Source organism: Alligator mississippiensis, chromosome 1 (genome assembly GCF_030867095.1).
Source record: "Alligator mississippiensis isolate rAllMis1 chromosome 1, rAllMis1, whole genome shotgun sequence".
In the NCBI taxonomy this organism is placed as follows: Eukaryota; Metazoa; Chordata; order Crocodylia; family Alligatoridae; genus Alligator; species Alligator mississippiensis.
The window spans coordinates 60,796,831-60,824,734 of record NC_081824.1 but is presented as its reverse complement, the minus strand read 5'-3'; the positions used below and the strand labels follow the sequence as shown (position 1 = coordinate 60,824,734).

General features: G+C 47.8%; 1 protein-coding gene across 5 annotated transcripts in view; it reads right to left on the bottom strand.

The window, feature by feature from the left end:
* COL19A1 (collagen type XIX alpha 1 chain) overlaps positions 1 to 27,904 on the bottom strand; it is a 393,720-nt gene that overhangs the window by 49,074 nt on the left and 316,742 nt on the right. For all 5 annotated transcript variants that reach the window (XM_059730850.1, XM_019496735.2, XM_059730868.1 and 2 more), the window contains 5 exons: positions 26,683 to 26,736; positions 22,830 to 22,874; positions 9,699 to 9,749; positions 9,571 to 9,615; positions 6,518 to 6,544 (listed from right to left, as the gene is read on the bottom strand). In XM_059730850.1, coding sequence (XP_059586833.1) covers positions 6,518 to 6,544; positions 9,571 to 9,615; positions 9,699 to 9,749; positions 22,830 to 22,874; positions 26,683 to 26,736 — 222 coding nt within the window. The remainder of the gene's footprint in view (positions 1 to 6,517; positions 6,545 to 9,570; positions 9,616 to 9,698; positions 9,750 to 22,829; positions 22,875 to 26,682; positions 26,737 to 27,904) is intronic.

Genomic DNA, 27,904 nt, shown 5'->3' with positions numbered 1-27,904 from the left:
GAAAAAAAATATTCCACGGTATCAAAGCATAAGTAATAGCTATCAAAACCTGCCCCAGGGAAAGCTTAAACACTAAGGCTGTGCGAAACTTGGCAGCCATTTCATTCCGGAGGTGTTTTAGCCCACTTCAGTGCCTGAAACACCAAATCCAAATCAGAATGGAGGCTCTGAAACACCTCCGAAATGCAACAAAACCATCTGAAATGTTTCGGATGTTTTGGAAGCGGGCTTGTGGGGAAACAGAAACTCAGAAGAGGGAGGGGGAAGAGGGGGAAGGACTTCTCTAAAATTGACATCTGTAGCTGGTCAGTGTCTGCAATCTGTCCCTGAGGTCCCTTCCAATCCCAATGCTCTGGGGAGGGACAGAAAAAGAACATATAAGGCTGCTTGTGAACTGCTTTCTTCCTTTTGTGACATCTGTCTCTTGCAGCATGAACAGCAGAGCACAGCATCCAAAGGGTCTAGGTTGGTAGCAGTAGGTGTTCTGCTGCTACCAAGTTGTAGCCAGTCATTAGCCAATCCTTTCCCACTTACCTTTGCCCACTATCCCTGTTGTTAATCCCTTTCAAATATTTATTCCCCAAAAATCCTGTTATTTATTCTTGTGGGGTTTTTTTCCACCCCAAACAAAAAGAAAGCTGTGTAGAAAAGCACTACATATATACATACATGGACACACACTTTCCAGCACACCAAACATGAAGCATGCTGGAAAGGCAGGTGCCTGGTCTTCTGGAAGGGACTAGAGGGAGAGCTGCACATTCTCCCCCACCCCCAACACAGACATACCCTCTTCCCTAGCAGCTATGAGGCTTCTGCTGCTAGTGGGAGCAAGAACATGGGAGCAGTGTCTGCACCTGCCCCATCTCCACTAACACCAGCAATAATAATAACCTCCAGCACCACCAGCATGACAAGCACCAGCATGACAGTCTCTTTCACCCCAATTTCAGTTCCCAGTCTGAGCCTTCCAGTGGAAGGAAGAGGAGGATCTGGATCTGGAAGCAGCGGAGCTGAGTGCCATAGTCAGAGAAGTTCTGGGAATGAAGGGGGAATCAGAGTTTCTGCTCCACACCCCTCAAAGTTCCCTTAGAGCCAGGTCTCCTTTTCCAGAAGGCATTGCAGAGGAGGTTGTGGGGGCACGTGGCTCAGCTTCCCCTGTCATTTTGCCTTTGCCTGCTGAGGAGGGGGATAAGGAAGAATCTGCACCCACACCCCAGAAGCAAGGGGGTAGTGTAGTGTGGGATCATTTTAAGGTGGTAGATGATCCCACATATGCTATCTGCCTCCACTGCCAATGTAAGACCAGGCGGAGCAAGGATGAGAAACACTTCAGCAGCATGGAGATGCTGATGCATCTTAGGAGGCACCACCCCCTTGCCCTTGCTCCTCCTCAGCCTGGCACCAGTGGGAGTGTACCCAAAGGGAAGTCCCTGTCTCGCTCCAAAGCCCCCGTCCCCCCAAAGCAGAGGCAGGCCACCCTGAACCAGTGGGGGAAAGGCAGAGGGAAAGGGGGGCGCATTCCAAAGCTGAGCGAAGTCAACCAGAGCATTGGGGAGATGCTTGCTCTGGATGGCCAGCCCTTCTCCTTAGTTGAGTGGCCAGGGTTCAGGTGGCTCATGGCGTGTGTGGCCCCATGATACTGCATGCCCACACACACCACCTTCAGCAGGACAGTGGCACCCTCCCTGTATGAGGCATGCAGGGAGTACTTGAGGGAGGAACTGCACAAGGCAGGTCTGCAGGTAGCCTTACACTTCACCTCGGACATCTGGAGCAGCTGGGGTGGAGATAATGCCTACCTCTCGCTCACAGGGCACTGGTGCAATCAGTCAGGCCATCGGTGGGCTCTCCTTCAACTGGAGGTGATGGATGAGTCCCACATGGCAACAGAGATCATGGTGGCCATGAACAGCATGGTGCAGGGGTGGCTCACTGAGCAGGGCGAGCTCACCCGCGGATTCAAAGTTACTGACAATGGGGCCAATATGGTCAAGGTGGTGCATGATGCCAACTTTATTGACATCTGCTGTGTGGCACACATGTTCCACCTCATAGTCAAGGATGCCTTGGAGGGGGACAGGGCTCCCAGTGAGGGCACCATCACAACAAGCCAGCTTATTTCAAAACGCAGGAAGGTGGCGGGCTACTTTCATCAGAGCATTAAGCGGGGGGCAAGATGCTACCGGACAAACAGGCAGAGCTGAGCATCCCACAGTACAAAATCATGCAGGATGTGGAGACTCTGTGGAATTCCACATACCTGATGTTCAAAAGTCTGGTCAAGCAACAGAAAGCCAACCATGAGATGGCCTTGCTCTAGGAGATTGGGATCAGCAGCCCCCTTAACAAAATAGAGTGGGATACCATCTCCCAGATCTTGGTGGTCCTCAAGCCATTCCTCGAGGCCACCAAGAGCCTCAGCACTGGTAATGCCCTCCTTAGCCAGGTGATTCCTGTACTGAGGGAGCTTTATTACCGAATGGAGAAGTTCCAGGGGATCGTTGTTCTTGGCAAGCCATTATCACCAGAGGTATAGGCACTGGTGAAGTGGCTAAAGGAGGGCATCAAAAAATGGCTGGATCCGTTGCGGTCCAATAAGATGTGTGTGCTGGTGGCCATGTGTGACCCTAGGGTGAAGGGGAGCGTGTGCACTAGCAAAACCCTGGATCACTGGACGGAGGTGCTGGTGAACAGAGTTAAGGAGGCAGAAGGGCAGAGGTGGGGGGAGGTGGAAGAGGGGGAACCACTGTCTCGTGCTACCAGCCATTCTCTTTCACCAGCCAGTCTCCTCTATCACAGGTGCTGCCAATGTGGGCCAAGGGCATCGCTTCCATGTGGGGGCCAGACACACCAGAACCCAGCCTTGGGCAGGTAGTGCTGAGGCCTCAGTGGCTACCTATCTCACCTAGGACGTGGAGCCACTGCTCTGAGACTCCTTGGCCTACTGAGAAAGTCATAGCCATATGTGGCAGGATCTGGCCATGGATGCCCAGGAACACCTGTCCTGTCTACCGACCAGTGTTCCAAGTGAAAGAGTGTTCAGCATTGCTGGGGATGTTGTGACACCTCACTGCACCTGCTTGGATCCTAGTTTGGTGGAGCAGCCGGTGTTTCTCAAGGTGAAACTCCCGCTGCTGGGCTTCCCTAAGCTTCATGTGCAGACGGAGTGAGTGCCACCCTCCCCAGTCTGTCCGCAACTATTTCCTTAAAAAATTTTTTTTAAAATCCATTAATGCCCCACTCTCAGAACTGGAAGTGGCACTCACTGTATCACCAGCCAGCAGGGAAAGAATATCTCCCTGCTGAGCTCCTGTGCCAGGATGAACTTGGAGGTATGGCCTGGGGCTATATGAAAGGAGGAGGCCCCAAGTCCAGGGCATGACCTAAAACTGCACTAGGACAATGTTGGGAGGCCTGGTGGGATGGCCGGTGGAGCAGCAGCCCCCAAGAAATGCCAGGACTGCAAACCTCCCTGGTGAAAGGCAGGTAGGAGGTGCCTTATAACCTCCAGCCACCACACACGTACACAGTCCTGGCTAGGGAAAGCCCAGACCTGCAAGATCTTTGAGAGGCCTGAGGCTTGCTGGTTGCAGTGGAGTTGTGAGGCTCCAGGTAAGCTTAGCTGCCTGAGATGCCATCTGCAAGGCATGGGCTGCAGAGTAGGGTAGGTATGAAGGTATGGAATAGGTGTCACCCCTAGACATCAGGGGCCTAAATGGGCAGCCTCACACCTGGGTATCATCTAAATCGGTTTTCCATCAAGGCATGGCAGACGAAAGAGGGATGGGCAGTTGGCCCAGAAATGGGGGGGTGGGGGGCGGGGGCTGAGATCTCACCTGCATTGGGAAGGCCCCCTGTTACAGGGCCATCCCTGCTGCATTCATCCTGCTCTGCCTTAACACACACAAGGCAGACAAGGGTTTTTGGGTCAATGTGATATCTTTTATTAGACCAACTGAATAGTTGGAAAAATATATCTTAGCAAGATTTCAGGTTTAAAACCCTTTGTCAGGCTACGGAAGCACCTGCAGTTGGTGTGTGCTCTTCCTGAATGGAAGGAATAGTAAAGAAGCTAGAGGCTGGCATGCAATGCAGGCAAGAAAGCCAGTCAGTGAAAATGTAAATTAAGGTGTCAGGGGGTGAGGGACAGGCTGGATGCAGGGTGGTGTAGCAGGTAAAGTGGAGAGGTACCTGGGGATTCAGATGTTGGGAAGTTTATAGGGTGTCATAAATCCAATGTCTATATTGAGTCCATGAGTTTCTGTATCTAGGAGGTTGATAAAGTGAAGTTCATAGGCTCATCTGTAAAAAGTGATTTGTTAATTCCCTTTGTGGATCAGGACTGAGAGACTAGAGAGAGAGTGGCTTTCTTGTGAGAAATGTGCCCCCACAGGTAGTTGAGTATTCTTGTCTGTAATAGATTTCCGGTGTGCATTCACTCTGGTGCACAGTTGTTGTTTGTTCTCTCCTACATATTTTCCATCAGGGCATTTGGTGCACCGGCTGAGCTATATAATGTTTCTGGAGGCGCAGCTGTAAGATCCAGGAATGGTGATGGTTGTTTTGTGGGGTGTAGTAATTGTGGGGGTACTGGAGATATGTTGGTAGGTTTTGCATTTCTTGTCATGGCATGGTCTGGATCCATTCGGTGTGTTGTGGGCTGTAGGAAGTTTGATTCTGGTGATGAGGTTAGAGATGTTTGGTGCTTGTTTGAATTTACAAACCACTTTTCACAGACAAGCCTATGAACTTCACTTCATGACCCTCCTAGATACAAAAACTCATGGACTCAATATAGACATTGGATTTATGACATGCTATATAACCTGCCTGACATCTGACTCCCCAGGTACCTCTCCACTTTTACCTGCTACATCACCCATCCCCTGCCCCACCCCAGACTGTCCCTTACCTCCTGACACCTCAATTTACATTTTCACTAACTGGCTTTCTTGCATGCATACCAGCCTCTGGCTTCTTCCCTATTCATTCCATCCAGGAAGAGCACACACACCAACTGTAGTTGCTTCCTCAGCCTGACAAAGGGGTTTTAAACCTGAAAGTTTGCCAAGATATATTTCTCCAACTATTTAGTTGGTCTAGTAAAAGATATCAGAGGTACCCTCAACTGGTTCATGCTGGGGCCAGGACCCAAAGCAGGGTCGAAGGGCCAGGGGCCTACTGCGAGGCATGTCCAGAGAAAGAGGCTTGGGATTCTGACTGGCCTGAAGGTGGGACCAGGACCTAAGAGAGGGGACCACAGCTGGAGGGGCTGAAGGATGCAATCTGTGAGGTGTAGGCTGCAGTGTAGGGCAGGTACAGAGGTGAGGAATGGATGTCACCCCAAGACACATAAATGGGCAGCCTCCGGCCTGGGAAACATGTGAATCAGTTTTCCATCAAGGTGTGGCAGACAAAAGAGGGGTGGGAAGTTGGCCCAGAAACAGGTGGGCAGGAGGAAATCTAACTGGCACCAGGAAGGCCCCCTTTTACAGGTTACCTGCTGGTTTCATCCTGCTCTACCTACACACATACAAGTGACATGAGTTTTGCTTTCAGAAGCTTGAGATGCAGTTTTACAGAAACCCCTGCACCTATCTCCTTGAAACCAGACGGGTTTCATGGCCTCAGAAGGGGCTACCATCCCTGCTGTTTTCATCCCGCTGTGCCTTAATACACACAGAAAGTGACACATCACGAGTTTTAGTTTGAACAGTTTGAGGTGCAGTTTCGCAGAAACCCCAGCACCTATTCTCCTTGAAACCTGTCAGGCTTTATGGCCTCAGAAGGGGCTACCCTCTCTGAAGTTTTCACCCCACTGTGACTTAACACACACATAGTCACGAGTTTTGCTTGTCAGCAGCCTGAGGTGCAGTTTCACAGAAACCCCTGCACCTATCTTCTTGGCACCTGGCAGGCTTCATGCCCTGAGAAACGGGTACCATCCCTGCTGTTTTCATCCTGCTCTGCCTTAACACACACACATGACAAGAGTTTTGCTTTGAAGAGTGTGAGGTGCAGTTTCACAAAAAACCCTGCACCTATCTCTCTGAAACTTGGCATGCTTCCTACTCTCAGAATGGGCTACGATCTCTGCAATTTTTATCTGAATCAGGCAATAATTTACAAAGTTATAGGTATTTTAGTGATTATAGCCTATGGCTGAATCACTGAAACATTGTTGAAAATCCGATACAGATTTGGCCAAATCGAAACGGAACAGTGATCCGAAACACCGAAATGAATCACTGTCCCTCTGAAGTGACTGAATCTGAATCGAAACATAGCCATTTCGCACATCCCTATTAAACACACACAGTGAAAGGATTACGTGATTATCTGGACTCTCCCATCTCCACAGTTACTCTGAACTTTGGGTCAATTTTTATTGTAATCTTTGAAGGGCTCAGTCCCTGCTAGTTTCCCCACCATTATTCCTGTCACTATCTCCATGTTTCAACTTATGAAAACACTCTTAAAACTGAAACGACACATTCCAACAAAACATACATACCATCGTGCCAGGATCACCTTTTGGACCCTTCAAAGAAAGAAAGATTCATAGAGATTTTTAAGACAAGAATATGGCATCTCACAATGATAGTAGAATATAAATACATAATGACAGTGATAACACAATGGTAGCGCAGCATAGTCAGAGTCAGTACTAATGGCTATTTCTTTTTGTCAGCTTTGGGTCAAATCTTAGTTGCTCTTTGTGTTGTTGCCCCAAAGTGCAATGCAGGAGAGATCTCTGGCTAAGGCTGTGATGCTACAATGCAAATGATATGAGGAACAGTAGCCTCTAACTGTGATGACAGAACATTTACAGAACTGCCAAAGTGACTATGTAGCCTGGACGGGATGAAACCAGCTGTCACGGCGGGGTCCTCACGGAGGGCCGTGATCTCCCTGAGGCCCTCTCACCGCGCTACTCCGGCCCGAGGGCACCCTCCATTCTCGCCCGCCACGTCTTGATCGAATATGTAATAGGGAGGCTGCCTTGTGTTTCCTCGGGCCTGTCAGCTCCTGGACCCCTCGTGGGTCTCCCCATACAATGGGCGCTACCCAAGCGCCCTAGCCTTATGGGCTATGCGTGGCTCCTACCTCCCCTGATACCACGACCTAAGCCTCGCAGATGTAAAGGACGTTGTTCGGTCTATACGCCCGCTTCCTGGGCCTCCTCTCTAATGTGGCCCACTCTGGGCTCCCTGTCTCGTGCCCAGCCTCTTGCTGGGACTCCCATCTAGCCCACTCTGGGCCTCCCCTGCTGGTGTGGTTCCGCTCCGGGACTCTCTAGCGGGCCTCCGGTCCTATGGGCCAACCGCACGGATACCCTCCCTGACTCTGGCTCCCTGCGCTACTACTCCCTGTCTTCTCAGGGGCAACCGCAGAGCACTGCCTTGGTCTGAGGGGGGGGATTGCCGCACTGGCCTGCGGCCGGGCTCGCTATGCCCGTGCGCCCACACTAGGCTACTCAACAAAGCACGATGGCGTTCCCTCTTTCTGGGGCTCGCCGCGCCCACACTGGGCTACTCAATAACATACAAGGGCGTTCCCCCTCTCTGGGGGCTCGCCGCGCCCACACTGGGCTACTCAATAAAACACAATGGCGTTCCCCCTCTTTGGGGGCTCACCGCGCCCACACTGGGCTACTCAATAACGTACAAGGGCGTTCCCCCTCTCTGGAGGCTCGCCGCGCCCACACTGGGCTACTCAGTATGGCCCCGCTCTCTAGGGCTGCTCAGTATGGCGCTCCCCCCTTCTCTGGGGCTCGCCGTGCCCACACTGGGCTACTCAGTAATACCGTCCCTTTCCTGGGGCCGGGGGGCTATGTTCCCCCCACACGCAATCTGGGGTCTCGGTCCCCGTCCGCAACCTACGGGTTGCGCCCGCGACCCACTGGCCGCGCTCCTCGCCGCCAGCTGCTCGCGCAGTGGCGTGCGAGTTGCGCCTTCGGGCTCTATGTTCCCCCACACGCAATCTGGGGTCTAGGTCCCCGTCTGCAACCTACGGGAGCACCCGCGACCCACTGGCCGCGCTCCTCGCCGCCAGCTGCTCCCGCACTGCCGTGCGAGTAATTGAGGATAATGCGCCCTCTTGGCGCTAGGGCACCCCACACTCTCTGGGGTCCCTATAGTTGAGGCCTCCTCCAACCCCTACAGCCTCACCCAAGCCTCCGGGTGTAATAGCACAAACACAAAGCAAAACCACAAGCCCCTAGGCTGTAACACAAATGCAAGCCGCCTGGCCATAACTCCTCATCATAGCTCAAGCCTCCAGGGCTATCATGAGCTGTACTTGCGACTTAGGCTCCTTCCCATATCTCGGCCGAGGGAGCTCCTGCCTCTCCGGCTGCTGGCAGAGAACTGCCAGCCTGGCTTCGGCCCTGGGCTTTATAAGGGCCAGGCCCTGCCCCCTACCGGCAGCTGGCTCCCCTTAGTTGCTCCGGCAACCCACAGCTGTGCTCACTTGGTTCTGCCAGGGCTCTCTCCCTGGCAGTTTCTCCTCTCTTAGGAGCAGGCACTAAGGTGCCCTGCGACACCAGCCTATACCAATAACTACAGAGATACTTAAATATGTGCACAGCCTCTCTGTCTCAAAATACATGTGTAAGTTAGAAAGATGAAGAAAAAAGGCTCAGATCCTACTGTACTTATTACATATGCCTAAATACAATCTTATTTTACCCTGTTTGAGTTCCTGAAAATCTATTACACTATACTGACACTAAAGATATACATTTTAAGTATTACTTTTAGAACAGGTATGGCATATAATCCAGTATCAGATTATGCACTGATTCTGCAGAGATTGCCAAGATTGATTCTGCAAACTTTACATGCAGTTCTTAGTATTGAAATCAAAATGTGCCATTCTCCTAGCATATACCAAAATATTTGATAGACACACGTCTAAAAATAAATGCCTTAATCTTCGAATGTAGCAAATTTAGCATGTTTGGGCACATCCAAATGAGTATGCATGGGTGTTTCCCTGGGGATAAGTAGCAGTGGAACATATTTGTGTCACTGCTAGTTGTCCCTGGGGAATGCCCCTGCATGCATGCTATGGTGCATGGAAAATTACCCCAGGTGGGGTAGGGGAGGCTGGGATGGTTCCAGCAGCCTTACCTGGGGTTCTGGGATCTCCTGAGGCTCCAGCAGTGGTGATCTAGGTGTATGGAGCCTAGCCAGCAGCAGGAGCATGGCTCTGGTCAGCCAGGCTCTGATTTCAGGCTGTGCATGCAGCTGCCACATACACCACCCTGCTTTTTATCCACATGCTTTTTTTGATATTGGGATCACCCAGTATCTAAATCTGGCTCTGCACTGCATATGCAGCATGGAGAACCAAATCATGTGCATGGAGTGTGTATTGTAGTGCCTCAGAAGTCTTTAAGGTGTTGCAAAATGTATGTGTGCACTTGTGTGGATGCAGCTTTTGAGTGTTTCACGTTTAAGATGTAATGTCTGCTTTTATCCATCACATAAACAAGTTGTATGTAAGTAACAAAGCCTTCTATCAAAGTTTAAATTAAAAAAAATGATATATATTAATACTTACAGGAGGGCCAGGTGGGCCAGGATAACTAGCAGCACTCATGCCTCCCTGGAAAAAAAATGTTTAAATTTTGATTTGTGTCAAATTTATTTATCAAGAAAAAAATAAAATCATATAATAAAGATGAATACCTGTAGCTTATATAAACCGCCCATTCCATTTCTTTCATTGTGAGGAATGCCCTTAAAATATGAAAAAATTAAACATTTCACAACTTTGAACAATAAAGGTGATATCCTAGCCCATGGGTTGTCAACCGGGGCTATGTGTACCTCTGGGGGTAGTTGAGAAGGCCCTAGGGAGTATGTGTGGGTGGGCAGGGGTGGAGCGCTGCCACGCACCAGCCCATGCTGCCATGCAGGTGCCACCCACCTGCCCACCCGGACGCAGGAGGTGGGGGAAGCTCACATGTGGCTGCTGCCACCGCTCTGCATTCAGCTGTGCCCCCACCCCCACCAATGCATGTCCGGCCATATGCCACCCCTCCCTCCCCCACCCCATGTCCAGATCCAGGGGTACACTGCTCCACGTCTGGCCGCTGGAGGTACACTGATCCAAAAAGGTTGAAAACCCCTGTCCTAGCCCGAGAGACATCCCATTTTACCTTTTTCTGTAGTAATTATACAATAGAGGCACAGAACATTTCTGTTCTTGCAAAATTTCCAGTGAAGTCAATTAGAGTTCACAGTATATAATGAATTCAAAATTGCAACTTTCATTTGTACATAAAACTTAATGCTCCTAACTTCAAAGGTAATTGCATAGGGTGACAATATTATATGACAACTCCAAGCAGTTAAGATAGCTGACCAAATGATATAGTAAAGGAATTCAAGGTACTATTATTAAACACAGTATATAACTATATCGTTATATCATCTAAAAAATTACATTTAAAATAAAAACTGGAAAGCCTCTGAAGTCATCCTTCAAGTACTTTGAGAATATAGGGGCTTGTACTGTAACTCTGAATTAATATTCAAGTTTGACAGATTAAACACTAATGAAAGCAGAAGAAAAATTTGGACATAAAATTAGGAACTGGATTGCCAATTTCTGCTAATGTTTACAGGATGGTGACTTTCAAAGTACAAAAAGCATGAACTAACTTCAGTGCATTCAATTTATGAATGGTTTAAACGCTTCTGAAAAGAGGATCATATTTTTTTTAATTCCATTCACTAAGTATTTAAATGGAAATAAGGAGATATATATATTATTTATTTTTCTTATATGTAGATTTATGAAAAGTATGTTTTAGGTAGAATATCAAAAAGAACATGAAAGCTGACCTGCACTTTCCTCGGCTGCAAATCGATTTATGCTTGGACCACTATGTTTTTGGCAGCAAAATGAATTTTACTGAGCTCAGAATAATTTAAAATGTGAATTTTTATCACACAAAAAGAATAAATGAAAATAAATATGACAAGTTTTATTTTAACTTTCATGTACTTTACAGGTAAATCCTACATGCTACAGAAGACCTTTGATGCAGAAGTCATATTCCTGAGAGGGGGAGGATGAAGAGGGGAATGGCAGATGGAGAAGTCATGCAGTGTGACACTACTAAAACTTAGTGGTTTTGACAACTGTGGTCATGCACAAGCTGAGCAGGTAGCCTGCACCCTGACTATAGGTTTGGTGTGGGAGAGTCTGTCCCCAGAGGCTATAACAGCCGTTGCATTTGTCCTGAGACTGGTTGGGCTGCAGCTTTTCTCGCAATGAAGAAGTCACAGGATTGGCTCTCTACATGTCACCCTCGGATGGCTACTATGATTACTTCCATTTGGAAAAAGAGTCAAGAAGCAATACTTTGGGGGGGGGGGGGCAGGTAGAAGCTCAGGCATGTGCCCTTGCTAAACAGCATGCCATCTGTGACTATCTCCAGCTCCTAATCTATGGCAGCAGCTGCCATCCTGAAGATGTTTTGGCCACAGGCCACCATGTTGTGGCTGGGCAGAAGTGGGAGTGGCTCTAAACTATGGAGTAGTGTTTCTGGGCCAGGGAAATGAGCAGCAACTGATAGAAGTGGATTGTCATAGCCACCTGGGATGATGGGCAGTGGCGCACAAACTTCTGCATGGCCAGGGTTAGAGTCATAGAGAGGTAGGACTGGCAGGGACCTCCAGAAGTCATCTAGTCCAACTCCTTGCCTGAGGCAGGAACATTCCTATCCAAACCACCCATACAACCATAATCAAAACACTACATAAGACAATCATCGACCATGGCATAACACAGACCTAACACCCTAACCTGCCACAGGTAAAGCAGGGAAACCACTGCAACCAATGTTGTCTATAAAATATTGTTAATATATGCTCAAGAGGTACCAGGTAGAAGAGCCATGTCCCTCACTACAGAGGAAGGCAACCCCACCCCCCAGTCCATACCAATCTGACCATGGGGTAAAATTCCTTCCTGACCCCAAATATGGTCACCTTGAATGGAGGGGCAACTCCCTCTAGCCAGGAACAAAAGTCCCTCTGGCTTCTGTCCCAGCAGAAACGTTGGCACACCCTATTCAAAGTTCCCAATTTTGGCTATGCCAACAACCAATACCTCTGAGGAAGGGTTAAAAATATCCTGACACTTCTAGCAGAAAGGCAGGGGGAGGGGGAACCAGCATAGCTCCAAACAGTGGGAAATACCCATAATATATCATAGGAATAACTATGCCTAGGTCATTCCTGACCAGTAGCTGTTCAACCTCTTCTTGAACACCTCCAGTGATGGAGAGTCCACAATTTTGCTAAGCAGTCTATTGCATTGCCTCACTATTCTCACAGTGAAGAAGTCTTTCCAGATATCCAATCTAAACTTACTTTGCTGCAATTACAAGCCATTGGTTCATGACCTCCTCTCTGAACCAAGAGAAAAAGGCTCTCTCCCACTTCTTTATGGCAGTCTTTCAAGTATTTGAAGACCGCTATCATGTCCCCTCTTAAGCACCTTTTCATCAAGCTGAACATGCTTAACATCTCAGCTTCTCCTTATATAACTTGCCTTCCAAGCTCTTGATCTTCTTTGTTGCCTACGTCTGGACCCTCTCTAACTTCTCCATGTCCTTTTTAAACTGTGAAGCCCAGAACTGCACAGAATACTCCAGATGAGACTTAATCAGTGCCGAGCAGAGAGGGACTATCAACTCCTGCATCTTGCACCTAATGCTTTTATTGATGCATCCCAAAACCTTATTTGCCTTTTGTGCAGTTGTATCACATTGCAGGCTCATATTGAGTTTGTGATCTACAAAGACTCCCAAATTTTCTACAGTGCTGCCATCCAGCCAGCTGTCCCCCATTTTGTATTTGTGTTTTTGATTATTCCTACTGAAGTACAGCACCTTACATTTGTCTGCATTGAACTTCATCCTGTTAGCTTCAGGCCAACCTCCCAATCTGTTGAAATCCTTCTGAACTGTGCTTGCATGATCCAATGTGTTTTAATCCTTCCCAGTTTTGTGTCATCTACAGACTTGCTCAAGAAGCTTTCTATGCCAGTATCCAAATTATTAATAAACATGTGAAAGACCCCTGTGGGACTCCACTTGAAACCTCCTGACATTCTGACATGGACCCACTAATAACTACCCTTTACTTGTGACTATTGAGCCAATTATCTATTTACCTTATAGTAGTCTAGTTTTATCTAGTCCACATTTCTCTAATTTGTTTATGAGAAGGTCATGTGGGGCCCTCTGAAAAGCCTTGCTGACATCCAGATACATAGATTCATAGATTCATAGATGTTGGGGTCGGAAGGGACCTCAATAGATCATCGAGTCCGACCCCCTGCATAGGCAAGAAAGAATGCTGGGTTTAGATGACCCCAGCTAGATGCCTATCTAACCTCCTCTTGAAGACCCCCAGGGTAGGGGAGAGCACCACCTCCCTTGGGAGCCCATTCCAGACCTTGGCTACTCTAACTGTGAAGAAGTTCTTCCTAATGTCCAGTCTAAATCTGCTCTCTGCTAGCTTATGGCCATTATTTCTTGTAACCCCCGGGGGCACCTTGGTGAGTAAAGCCTCACCAATTCCCTTCTGTGCCCCCATGATGAACTTATAGGCAGCCACAAGGTCGCCTCTCAACCGTCTCTTGTGCAGGCTGAAGAAGTCCAGGTGCCCTAGTCTCTCCTCATAGGGCTTCCTGAAGTCTAAGTAAACGACGTCAACCCCTACTCCTGCGTCCAGGTGTTTTGTAACCTGGTCATAAAAAGAGACTAGATTAGTCAGGCATGATCTACCTGCTACGAACCTGTGCTGGTTTCCCCTCAGCATAATTTGTCCTGCTGGGCTCTCGCAAATGTGAGCCTTGATAATTTTTTCAAAGACTTTGCCAAGGATGGAGGTGAGACTGACTGGCCTATAGTTGCCCGGGTCCTCCTTCCTCCCCTTCTTGAAAATGGGAACCACATGGGCCCTTTTCCAGTCCTCTAGGACCTGGGCCATGCGCCACGAGTGTTCAAATAGTCCCGCCAGTGGCTGCGCAATGACGTCAGCCAGTACACTATATCCACAGCATTCCCTTCATCTACCCAATTAGTTACTTTGTCAAAGGAGATCACATTTAGTTTACATGATTAATTTTTCATAAATCCATGCTGGCTGCTTGTGATCAGCCTTTCCTCCTCCCAATGCTTGCAAATGGCCTTCCTTAGGATATGCTATAACAACTCCTCAGGTATACAGGTGAGGCTTACTGGTCTGTTGTTCCTTGGGTCCTCCTTTTATCCTTTTTTAGAGGTGCACTATGCTGGCCCTTTTCCAGTCCTCTGGTACCTGGCCTGTCTACCATGACTTCATAAAGATAATTGTCAAGGACTCCAAGATCTCCTCTGCCAGTTCCTTCAGGACCCTGTGATGAAGTTCATTTGGCCCTGTTGACTTGAGTTCATTTGGACCCAACAAAAGATCTCTGACCCTCTCATTTGTTATCTTTTCCCTCATCTTGCCCCTTTCCTTACCCAGATAGTCCTTATTAGGTGTCTGTCTGCAGCTTCATTTTTTGTGAAGACTGAGGCATGGTAGCTGTTAGGTAATTCCACCTTCTTTGCATCTTTGGTTAGGAGTTCCTCCTGGCTTGTTAACAGAGGACCAACAGTTTCCTTGGTTCTTCTTTTCTGGCTAACACAGAATCCCTTCTTGTTGTCCTTAACCTCCTTTGCCAGGTGAAGCTTGTTCTTTATCTTTGCCTTTCTGATTTTGTCCCTGAAGGTTCTTGCTCTTTCCCTGTATGCTTTCTTGGTGACCTGCTCATTCCTTGATTGCCTGTATGCTCTCCTTTTGCATTTGAGGCATTTTAGAAGCTCCTTGTGCAGCCACATTGGTCTCTTGCCATTCTTATTGTGCTTCCCTCATGTCAGGACAGTTTCTTGTTGGGCTTCCAATACTGTACCCCTTAGAAGAAGGGGTGTTTGAAGCTTCAGTCACCGATTCAATTCAGAGAAGATTTGGCCCGATTCAGAGGCCGAATCACTGAATCCAAATCAAAACAGGAGACAAAAAACCCCCCTCCAAATCAATTCAGAAAAGATTCAGAAAAAGATTCAGAGATTCGGAAGGCAGTCTTTCAGGGGAACAGAAACTCAGAAGAGGGAAGGGGAGCAGGGGGGTAAAGACTGACATCTCTAGCTGGCCAGTGACTGTGATCTTTCCCTGATTTCCCTTCAAATCACAGTGCTCTGGGGGAAGGACGTAGAAACAGCATATAAGCCTCAGTCTGCAGCCTTTCTGTCCCTTTTGTGAGCTGTTTCTGCCTGAACAGCTGTGTCTGAAAGGTACTACTGGACTGACTTGGTCTCCTGCTTGTTTCTGTTCTTGGAAAGGACTGGATACAGCTAATTACCCTTGCCTAGAATCCCTCTACTTATCCCTATCCAATGCCTTTCTTTCAACTTATTCTTTCCCCAAGAACGTCTTATTTGTTCTTATTTTTTTCCCCCTCACACTTTAAAAGAAAGCTGTGTTGTCCCTGGTAGTGTGATCCATCACTGTGCAGGAAAGCACATACATTACACACACACACACACACACACACATACAGTAAACAGAGAAGAAGAGTAGTAGTCACACACACACACTAATCAGAGAAGAAGAAGAAGAGATATTAGTTAGTTACACACACAGAGAAAAGAAGAGATATTACAGCTGCGTGCACACACACACACATTTTCCAGAACAGCAAAGATTAATGTGAAGCATGCTGGAAAGGCAGGTGCCAGGTAGTCTGGCAGGGGAGGGAGAGGGGCTAGATGGGGTAGGAGGAGAGCTGCAAGTCCCCCACCCTCCCACCCCAAACATAGATGCATCCCCTTTCCTGGCAACAGTGAGTCTTCTGCTGCTAGTGGGGGCAAGGAGGTAGAAGCAGTACCTGTCCCTGCACATGCACCACCTCCCTTAACACCAGAAATAGCCACCAGCACCAGAATGAAAGTCTCCTCCACCCCAATTTCATCTCCCAGCATGAGCCTCCCAGTGCCAGAGGAGAAGCTGGATCTGGAAGCAGGGGACCTGAGTAACCTAGCAAAAGAAATTCTGGGGAATGAGGGGAAATCTAAGTTTATTCCACACCTCTCAAAGTTTCCTTAGAGCCAGGTCTCCTTCTCTGGAAAGAACCTTGGAGGAGGCTGAGGCAGAAGCTGTGGAGGCAAGTGACTCAGCTGAGTCACCTCCTCCTGTTATTGTGCCTCTGCCTGTCGAGGAGGGGGATAAGGCAGGATTCTCATCCTCAACCTAGAAGCTGGGGGGGGGGGGTGTAGTGTAGTGTGGGATCATTTTGAGGTGGCAGATGATCCTAAGTATGCTATCTGCCAGCACTGCCAAAGGCAGATCAGCCAAGGCAAGAAGGTGAAACACTTCACCACGGTGGTGTTGCCGCATCTCAGGAGGCAGCACCCCCTTGCCCTTGCTCCTCCTAAGCACCAGTGGGAGTGTGCCCAAAGGGAAGTTCCCCTCTCTCTCCAAAGCCCCCACCCCAATGAAGCAGAGGCAAGCTACCCTGGAGCATTGGGGGAAAGCCACAGACAAAGCGGGGAGCATTGCAAGGGCGAGCAAGGTCATCCGGAGCTTTGGGAAGATGCTTGCTCTGGATGGCTAGCCCTTCTCCTTAGTTGAGTGGCCAGGGTTCAGGCGGCTCACGGCACTCATGGCCCCATCCTACCAAGTGCCTGCACACACCACCTTTAGCAGGACAGTGATGCCCTCCCTGTATGAGTCATGCAGGGAGTACTTGAGGAAGGAGTTGTGCAAAGCAAGTCTGCAGGTAGCTCTGCAAATCACCTCAGACATCTGGAGCAGCCAGGGTGGAGATCATGCCTACCTCTCCCTCACAGGGCACTGGTGCAATCAGTCAGGCCATCAGTGGGCTCTCCTTCAAGCCAAGGTGATGGATGAGTCCCACACGGCAAAGGAAATCATGGTGGCCATGAACCAGGTGGTGCAGGGGTGGCTCATTGGGCAGGGTGGACTCACCCGCAGGTTCATGGTCACCAACAATGGGGCCAATGTGGTCAAGGTAGTCCGTGATATCAACTTTGTTAGCATCCACTGTGTGGCACACAAGTTCCACCTCATAGTCAGGGATGCCTTGGAGGGGGACAGGGCTGCTGGTGATGGTGCTGTCACTACCACCCAGCTGATTTCAAAATGGAGGAAGGTGGTGGGCTACCTCCCCCAGAGAATCAAGGGGGGCAAGGTGCTGTGGGACAAACAGGCAGAGCTGAGCAACCTGCAGCACAAAATCATGCAGGATGTGGAAACTTGGTGGAACTCCACATACCTGATTCTTGAAAGGTTGGTGGAGCAACAGAAGGTCATCAATGGGCTGGCCTTGCTTGGGGAGATTGGGGTCAGCGGCCCCCTTAACAAAATAAAGTGGGATACTATCTCCCAGATCTTGGTGGACCTCAAGCCATTCCTCAAGGCCACTGAGACCTTCAGTGCTGGCGATGCTCTCTTTGCCAGGTGATCCCCATAGTGAGGGAACTTGAGAACCAAATAAAGAAGTTCCAGGGGATCAATGTTCCTGGCTGGGGCAACCTGTTTTCACCAGAGGTGCAGGTACTGGTGAAGCGGCTGAAGGAGGACATCAGAAAATGGCTGGATCCCTAGCAGTCCAGTACAGTCCACATGCTGGTGGGCACGTGTGACCCAAGGGTGAAGGGAAGCATGTGCACTGGCAGCACCAAAACCCTGGATCAGTGGATGGAGGTGCTGGTGAACAGAGTAAGGGAAGCAGAGGGGCAGAGGCAAGGGGGCGTGAAAAGGGGGATCCACTTTCTCGTGCCAGCACTCCCAGCACCAGCCAGTCTTCTCCATGCCAGCCACTGCCAATGTGGGCCAACGGCATTGCATCAATGTTGGAGTTCAGACACACCAGACCCCAGCCTTGGGCAGGTAGTGCTGAGGCTTTGGTGGCTACCTATCTTGCTGAGGATGTGGAGCCACTGGACTGCAACCCCTTGGCTTATTGGGCAACCCACAGCCAGATGTGGAGGATCTGGCCATGGTTGCCTGGGAACACCTGTCCTTTCCACCAACAAATATTCCAAGCAAGAGGGTGTTCAGCATTGTTGGGGATGTTGCGACACCCCACTGCAACTCCTTGGATCCTGGTTTGGTGGAGCAGCTGGTGTTCAAGATGAACCTCTCACTGCTGGGGTTCCCCAAGCCCCACATGCAGACGGAGTGAGTGCCACCCTTCTCTCTCCATCTGCACCTATTTCTTTCTCTTTTTTAAAGCCATTTAATGCCCCACTCTCAGAGCTGGAGGCGGAACTCACAGCATCATCAGGCAGCAAGGCAAGAACATCTCCCTGCTGAGCTCCCGTGCCAGGATGAACTTGGAGGTATGGGCTGGGGCTATGGGGAAGGAGGAGGCCCTAAGTCCTGGGCATGCCCTAAAACTGCATCCTGCCAGGGTTGGGAGGCCTGGAGGGGGAGGGGGGGGGAATGCTGGTTGTGCAGCAGCTCCAGGAAATGCCAGGACTGAGAACCTCCCTGGTGAAAGGTGGGTAGGAGCAGGAGGCACCTGATAACCTCCAGCTGGCTGGGGAAAGCCCAGACCTTTAAGATCTTTGAGAGACCTTAGGCTTACTGGCTGCAGTGGAGTTGTGAGGGTGAGAACATGGGCTACTATCCCTGCAATTTTCATCCTGCTGCACCTTAACATGCACCTTAACATAGATTCATAGATGCTAGGGTCAGAAGGGACCTCAATAGATCATCGAGTCTGACCCCCTGCATAAGCAGGAAAGAGTGCTGGGTCTAGATGACCCCAGAACATACACCTTAACAAAGTTACACGTCACAAGTTTTGCTTTGAAAAGTTTGAGGCGCAGTTTTCCAGAAATCCCTACACCTATCTCCTTGAAACCTGGATGGATTCATGGCCTCAGAAGGGGATACCATCCCACTGCTCTTTAACACACACACAAAATCACACGTCATAAGTTTTGCTTGGTAGCACCTTGAGGTGCAGTTTCCCAGAAACCTCTGCACCTATCTTCTTGAAACCTGGCAGGCTTCATGGCCTCAGAAGGGGCTACCATCCCTGCTATTTTCATCCAAATCGATTGAAAAATAATGAAGTTATCAGTATTTCAGTGATTCCCCATTATAGTCTATGGCTGAATCACCGAGTCTCCAAATCAGTGCTGAATCTTCCGAAACTGATTCAGTCGAATCAATTTGGGACAGTGATCCAAATCAAGTCACTGTCCTCAGAATCTGAAATTTCCCTATTTGCACAGGTCTACTTGGAAGCTCCAAGCCCTTGTGTGCACTTTTATCCTACAATCTATCCTCCTATGACACCATGTCTATTAAGTGTTTGAGTCAGATAAAATCCACCTTTCTGAAATCTAGCAACCTAATTGTGCTGACCTCGTGCTTTCCCTGTCTCTGATCTAGAATTTTATCATATCATCATCACTTCCTCTCAAGTTTCCCGTCACCTTCACATGCCCCATCAATTCTTCCCTCTTAGTTAGGACAAGCTCCAAGATAGATGATTCACTAATTGTGTCTTCTACTTCCTGGGACAGAAAGTTGTCCTCCACACAAATTAGAAACTGGCTTGACATTTTATGTTTGGCTGCATTGTTCTTCCAGCAAATGTCCAGAAAACTGATGTCTTACATCACTACTATCCCATAGTTCTTGGATAGATTTGTCACCTGCTTGAAGAGTGGCTCATCTACCTCCTCTTCCTAATTTGATGGCCTATAATAAATCCCTACCATTATACTGGTGCTTCATCTTTCATGTTTAATCTTCACCCAAATTAATTCTGCTTTGCTGTCTTCTTGCTCCTGAATCAGGGGACAAGTGTGTGTGTTTTTGACATACAAGGCAGCACCACCACCTTTTTTCCCAACCCTGTTTTTGCAAAACAGAATGTAACCCTCAATGTTGACATTCCAGTCATAAGAGCTGTCCCACCAGGTCACTGTGATGCCAATCAAATCTGTTGTTTTCACAGGCTGCAGCTTCCAGCTTATTTTGTTTATTCCCCATACTTCTTGCATTTGTATACACACATCAGAAGCATTTTGCGTTTTGCCTTCCTCACTTTTCTTTCATGCCACTTGTTGCAGTCCTGTAGCTCTCTGGCCCTTTCCCAGGGCTGAGTTGCTTTTTTTGAGTCCTTTACCCTCTGGAATGTGTGCTCTGTCTCGAGAGAGTTTTGATCGCCATCCCTGATGGAACATAGTTTAAAGCCCTCCTTGCTAGGTTGGCCAGACGATGCACAAAAGATGCTTTTCCCCATTCTCATCAGATGGATCCCATCTCTTGATAGGAGTCTTCTTCTCAAGAACATCTGTCAATTGTCAAAGAAGCCAAAGCTTTTGAATCAACACTATCTCAGATACCTCTCCACTTCTAGGCTATGATGGTCTCTCTCTGGACCTTCCCGATGGGAAGAATCGATGAGAACACCACTTGGGCTCCAAGCTCCTTAATCCTCCTGTCAAGAGCCTCACAGCCACCTCTGATCTTCTCAGTGTCATTCCTGGCAATATGATTGGTGCCTACATGGACAAGCAGGAAGGGGTAGTGGTCTGAAGGATGGATGATATTTGGCGGACTCTGTGATGTCCTGAATTCAGGTTCCAGATGGGCATCACACCTACCAGGCACCCATATCTGGATGACAAAATGGTACCTCTGTCCCCTACACAAGTATGGCACATCCCACTCAGGTCACAACAGCTGACCCAACCTCCATTTGTGCCTCCTCCTTTGCTCTCTGGAGAACACCTATGCTGTAAAGAGATAAAAAAAGAGAGAGGGGGAAGGGGGAAAAAAAGACACACCACAAGAACCTGCATCCCAAACACCCACACCTGGGCCCTTGCACATGTACACATGTGTGCACATGCGTACGCTCGCTCGCACACACACACACACACACACACACACACACACACACACACACACACACACACAGAGTCTCCTTCTCCTTGGTTCCCTCCTTCAGTGATCTCCCTAAGCCAACTCCCTCTCTGTTTGCTGCCCTCTGTTCACTTCCCCCTGATTTGTTCAGGGCTGCCTAGCTTAGTTCCACCCCTGAATTACCTAAACCAGCTCCACCCAGAGCAAGCCTTGTCATTCAGTCACTCCAGAAGGGGGAAGAAATGAAAAGAACAGAAAAGAGAGAGAGAGAGAGAGAGAGCAAAGGGAGGGGGAAAAAAGCAAACACACACCACAGGGGAAAAGGAAAAAAAAACTCCAACCACAAACCAGGCTCTAGGCAAACACTGTAGCACCAATCAGCCACCCTAGCACAGATAAAAGCTTCTTTAAGGCAGTCCAGCACCTGAGCTCTCTGCTTACTGCTCAGCTTACTGCCAGCTTGCAGGGAACAGTACACAGCACCAGGATATTTAGGAGCTCCCTCCTCCTTGAACTGATGGTGTGGAGAGAATTTTCCCCTGGTATGCCTAACATCCAGGTTGAGGGTGTTAAACAGGGGCCATATCCACCCACTGCACCCCTGGCTGAAGTCTTTCACTGGGTGCCTGGACACCTGGAAGGAATTGTTTAACTATCCGCTCAACTAGTGTAGAATGGCTTTGAAGCCTGCTTTCAAGTGTCTGAAAGCTCACTGGAGGTGCTGAGGACATACATGCTTGGATGCCAGTGAGTGCAACATGCCCCTGGCATCTCTGCATAACAACTGCAAGGCCAAGAGGAAGCCTCTGTCTGAGTCTCTGCAAGGTTGAAAAGGAGGGGCCTCTTAGATCATGCCCATGAATTCTCAAGCAGAGGTTGGTCCCCTGGCACTGCAAGTGTAAGATGAGCTGGCAGATCACATTGCCAGACTCTGGGCTGAGGGTCGAAATGGTGAATCAAAGAAGGATTTCAAGTGTGCAATTAAACACTCTCAACTGGACTTGTGGGCTCATGTGTCATCTCCAGCTCAGGCAGGAGGCTTTGGAGGGGTGGGGGAAGTATACAAGATAGGCATGTTGGGGGTGAGGTAGGAAATGTTTACCTGGGTGCTGTGCCATGCATGGGGGGGCGAAGGAGGGGGAGTGAAGGGAGGTGGTTAAAGCTTGAGCTGTGTGAGGCTGTGGGCTCCTCCAGACAAGGATGGAAAGAGGGGAGCAGGAGATAGGGCTGGTCTGGATCAGGTTATGGCAGAGCCAATGTACAGGACCAGTCCAGCAGGGTGCTTCATGCAGCACACACACTGTACTGGCTCCCTGCGCTAGGTGCAGTGTGAGCAGCCAGTCCAGCCCTGCTGGCACGTACCATCCCGGGGCTCACTCTGCATGAGGCAGAAGGGCTTGCTCTGTGCTGGATGCAGCACAGGGGGTCCAGAGTGGGGGCTGCATGTGGCTTCCCATGAGACATGCCCTGCATGCTGGCTGCAGTATGGCCCGACCTGGACCAGTCCTGAAGCCAACACACATGGCCAGTCCAGTAGTGCACCACATGCAGTCTATACCCCAGGACTGAACCCTTGGGCTGCATGTGCGTGGAGTGGGGCCGGCACCTGCTGCGCACGATGCACAGACTGGACCTGGTGCTGTGGGCACTGCATATGGCAGAAGGAATCATTCCCAATCTGGTCCACAGACAGGCCCAGTGACCGTCATCTGGCCCACAGAGCCGGATGAGTTTGACATCCCAATTTGAGGGGGAGAATAAATTTGATTTAAAGAGTTCAAATATCGATAGAATATCCACCATGCACATCCCCAGAAAAACTGTTCAAAATACAGTACTTAAAATAAAAAACAAATGTCTTACCGGAGGCCCTGGTGGTCCAGGCTTTCCAGGAGACCCTTCATTGCCCTAGGAATGTATGAGAAACATATATTTCACTTAGTGAAGCTAACTAAGGATTTATACTATGGTAGTATGATCTCCTCCCTTCTCTTGTTCAGAACATGAGCCTACATTAGTAAAGATGCATTGGAGATGAATTTGACTCCTTTTCTCCAGGACTAGTTCTACCAGTAAGCTAGAGTGATCTCAATCAGTGAATATAAAATATACCTCAGATATACTCAGAGTGAACTGGTGGAAGTAGATATTACTATAAATAGGGTTACCATAAGCCTGGGTTTTCCCAGCCATGTCCTCTTTTTGAGTCCTCTGATCTCTGTTCGGGTGGTTTTTTGAAATCTGAACAAATGTCCAGGATTTTGCTTTGCTCTGCTGGTAGGAGCAGGGGGAGGGCAACTGGAGTCAGGGGCACCATGTGGGTCTGCATGCGCCTTGGCAGCTGAATGTAGATGAGTCTGTGGGGGATGGGGGTTGGAGGTCTGGGGCTGTGGCAGGGCAGGGCAGGGCAGGGCAGGGGAAGTGGGGGAAGTGCCTGCACCTCCAGTGGGGGAAGGGGTCAGGAGGGGCCTTTTGAGGGCAGTGGGGAACTCCATGGCAAGGCTGGCAGCACAGGGGCCAGTGCCCCTGCTTGCGGGGGTGGGTGGCCTTGAGATGCTGCCCAGGGGTTATGGGAAGAGGGGGCCATGGCCAGGACACCTGGTGCAGCACGGGAGGCCAAGCCCAGGGCACAGGCCTCCCCTCCTCTTCCCTACTGGGCCGGACTTGCTCTGCTGCCACCTACATGAATTGGAGTTTCTGTGCTCCAGCTGGGTCAGAATTGGGGCAGCTGGGGCCCCCTCCAGCGGGGCTGGGGAGAGCAGGGGGCTGTGGGTTGGGAGTGAGGGGCACCAGCAGGGCTGTGGGGGCTGTGGCTTGGGAGTGAAGGCATGGGAGGGGTGGAGGGCTTGTGGGTGGGGATTGTATGTCACTGGCTGTGACAAGGGGCTGTGGGGTCAGGAGTGAGGGGCACTGGCAGGGCTAGGGGGCTGTAGGTTGGGAGTCAAGATCAGCAGCATAGCCCAGGGGATGCAGGGCTGTGGCTTGGGAGTGAGGTGTCACCCTGACTGGTATCCTCTTTTTTGGAACTGGAAATATGGTAACCTTAAATATAAACTTCACAGCAAAAAGTATAATTTAGAAAATAAAAGTGTATAGACATTTTTTAATGAATAGCAAACAACTTTGTGGATTCATTGGTAAGTAAATAAAATGAACTGTTTCAGAAGCTGACTCAATCCAAACAAAAGTATTGTTGAAATGTGATGGGAAGAAAATATTCATGACTTTTGAGAGTAGGTTGTGGTGTTGATTTTTTCTCCCTGGGCTCTGCCCAGTCCTTAGTAGTAGTAATTAGTAATAGTAATGATGTTACTATTATAATTACATTAAAACATTGGACAACTCAGAGTAATCCTATAAGAGGGTATACATGGTCACTTAGATAAAAAGAAAGAGTTTTCTTGGTCTGGAAGTGATATGGATTTCTTTTTTATTAGATCTTATATGTAATGTACTTGTGAGACATTTCAGTAGTAGTAAAAATCATGAAGTCAGAAAATGCAGAAGGTTCCAAATGCAAATATTAACTCAGCTAAGCAACATACATTTATATTTTATAGTAGTGGTTCTCAACTTTTTTGTCCCATAGGGATCACATGACTGGGGCCTGATCCAGCTGTGCAGGTTTGGAAATTTGGTGGCAGTTTTAGTTGCCACCACTCCCCTATCACCAAATTTACAAATCCTTGAGGATCCCTGCAGGACAGATGACATGGCTCTGCAGGCCAGAGTTTGAGCTCCCTTGTTTTATGGTGTACTTTTTATAACAGGGTCAAAGTAAATTACCAATTTCAGGAATAAACTTTGGCTTCCATGAGCATAGCTTGTGTGAAGATATATAGGAAACCCTCGCCATTCGTGGACTCGCCATTCACGGTTTTGAATATTCATGGTGCGAATATTTGAACCCACGCTCTCTCCCCACATACTCTCCCTGACTCTCACGCACTCTCCTTATAGCTTTCATTAAGTAACTAACTTGCCACCCTGGTAATTGAGGGAGCGTGGCAGTGATTAACGCTTGTTGTGGATTATGTGCTCCTCCAAGCTCGCAGATCAATTAATCTGCTGCCCCGTTCCCGGGGAAATTTTTCTCTCAAGATCAGTCTTCAGTGGATCCATCCAGCCTGCTCCTCTTCACTCTTCCCTCCCCTGCCACCGGCAGTACCTGCGGCATCTGTGGGAGCTCTGTGCTTGCTGCCGCCAGGGTCCTGATGTACTCGCAGATTTTGCCATTTGCAGGGATCTCTGGAACAGATCCCCTACAAATGGCGAGGGTCTCCTGTATACACAAAAGTGTAACAACCAAAAGGTGTAGGTAAAAACATTCTGCAAAGACAATCAGAGTAGTTCCTGGACTGCTAGGTGGGGTGCTCAAAAAAACTGAGTCCACATTTAAAATAGTGTAGTCTCTGGCCTCCAGACAAAAAAAGGCACAAGGGTGGAAGAAGAAGGGATCTTGGTTATAGCTTCAATTCACTCAGTCACTCTGCGTTGTACAGTGCCAATGGCTGAGCTCCCCCATTTTGATCAGGGTGCTCTGCATATGGAGAGTTGGTCCTCCTTCCCTTTCTTTTCCCTGTTGTATCATGCAGTAATAGCCACAGTTTAGGCTTCTACCAAATAGAAGTCAGGGTAGAGATGCATACACTTTCCTGAGCCCAAGGTCACTCTACCAAATGTGTTCTTTTAGCTGATTTGATGCTGTTACTGGAACTTTGAAATCCCAGACTTTTTACTTTGAACTGCAATTTAAAACAATGGCATCTTTATTTTTTGTTTTGCATTTGATTTTTTTTTAAATGAATGTGATGCACTAGGTAGGGTTCCCACCTTTGTTGCTGATATTTTATGGTTGGAGGTAGTTTTCAATTAATTTATATTGTGATAACTCCATAGACCATCAAAGGAAAAAGAATAAAATGTTATTTTCTTTGTTTTTAAAAACTGCTGCTTTTCAGCATTTGTAGGTTATTGTGCAGTCCTGTCATAATTACAGTGACTAAGCGCTGAAAATTCTAGGTTTTAGAAGAAAACTTCAAAAAGGTATAAATACACAATAAAAGGGAGACATATGATGGAGTCTTTTTCAATCGTAGGCTACGTTTATACCTACTTGTAACTCCACTGAACTGAGTTGAGTTGCACAAGAAATGAATTTGGCGCCTCGGGCATAAGAAGTGCTCTAAAGCACCTGACAACTATAGTACAATATTGTTAAAAGAAGCCTTAATGCAAATTAAGCAAAAGGCATTTATTTAGAATTTTTGTAGAAGTTAAATAATATTCTTTACTTTTAAGATAGAGGATTGGTTTTGATAAATATGTTTCAGAAAGAGAGAGAGAGAGAGAAAGAGAGAGAAATGATCCTGTAAATAATCACAGCTTATATAATATACAACAAAGACATGTAAATGTTTTAATTTTATATAGTATGCTATTCTGAGAAAATTCTCTTCATACGTATATCAGAAATAGGATACTACTACTTTCTTTTTTAGGGATGCACTCTCTGAGAAAAACACTTGTATTAAAACTGGACATAATTTTTCTAGAAAGTTAATAATGTTGACCTAGCAAAAGACATTGTCTATTATATTCCTCTTCTTGCACCTTTGTCTCTTCCATGTTGAGTAGTTCACAGCTAAGGGTTAGAAATAAACAGTCTTTATAGACTTTCACTGAAATTGAAATAAAGAATAATAAGACTGCATACCTTTTCACCTTTTGGTCCTGCAGGGCCAGGATGTCCAGGTCTTCCTACTGTTCCCTGTACAACACAGGTCTACATTAGTAACAAACAATAAAACAGGGTATTTGGGTTGCAATTTCGTTTTCAAAACTTGTGCTTTCTGAAGGTCATTTTTACTTAATTAAGTCTCTCCTCCAAGCTTATATTTCTCCTGACTGATACAACAGCTGCATCCTACTGATAAGCTCTCTGAAAGGTAAAACTTGTGTTTGCATTTTCACCTTAGCAAACTAACCACAGTGACCTTAATTGGTACCTTTTGATATTGCTAAGAATTTAGTGTTGTTGCTGAAATGGCAATTCACAAATTACCTATTAAGTTTTGCTAATATGTTATCATTTTTTTAAAAAGCCAACCTAAAGTATTACAAGCATCATAGCAATTAATAATAAACATAGCAAATAACATAATCTGAATCACACAAACAGGAAATAAAATGTAATATTTTTTCCTAAGGGTTTGGCTAGACTCTAATGTATTTCATGATTGCTTTACTTTTACTGGCTTTTAATATTAATAATCAGCATAATGTAACACTTCCCAACGATCGCAAACCTTGATGGGCTGGAGAGGCTTGCGTGCTACCAATGACCTTGAGAGCAATGGTGTCAGGAGTTTTATCCCCATGGCAGCAAGATTGAAAGTGAGATTTCCAGACTAATAGTAATCCAAAGACCAAGATAAAAGTCCTCAACAGTGGAGCAGGCAGATGACGAAGGAATACTTCCCAATGGCTGCAAGGCTGAAGTGGAAAAGAAACTTTCAGTAATCTACGTGTTCCTTGGCATTGGATTAAGGTCTCCTTTCTGTGAAATATTGTGTGATTGCTGATGGGCAATGGCATCCCCACATTAAAAGAAAACATGCACAGACATCATTCTTCAACAAGAAGTCCTGTAGTGATGTGTGAGTGTCAGAGGCGGGAAGTCACAGTGGTTATTGGAAGCCCCTAGTCATAGATCTACATGGCAATGGTTGTATGATGGTCATTTTGTACTTAGAACTGAAACAGGCATGTAATTTGGCACCTGCACTCATGACTGAACAGGCCAATTTAGGATCCACTTAGCTCACCCGGTATGGGAAGTAGGGAGAGGGCTAGAAAGGTGCACTAAACATAGTCTGTCTCATTTCACCTGGCTGGAAAACTACATCCAGTGGAATCATTCTATCTGCGGTTCAAAT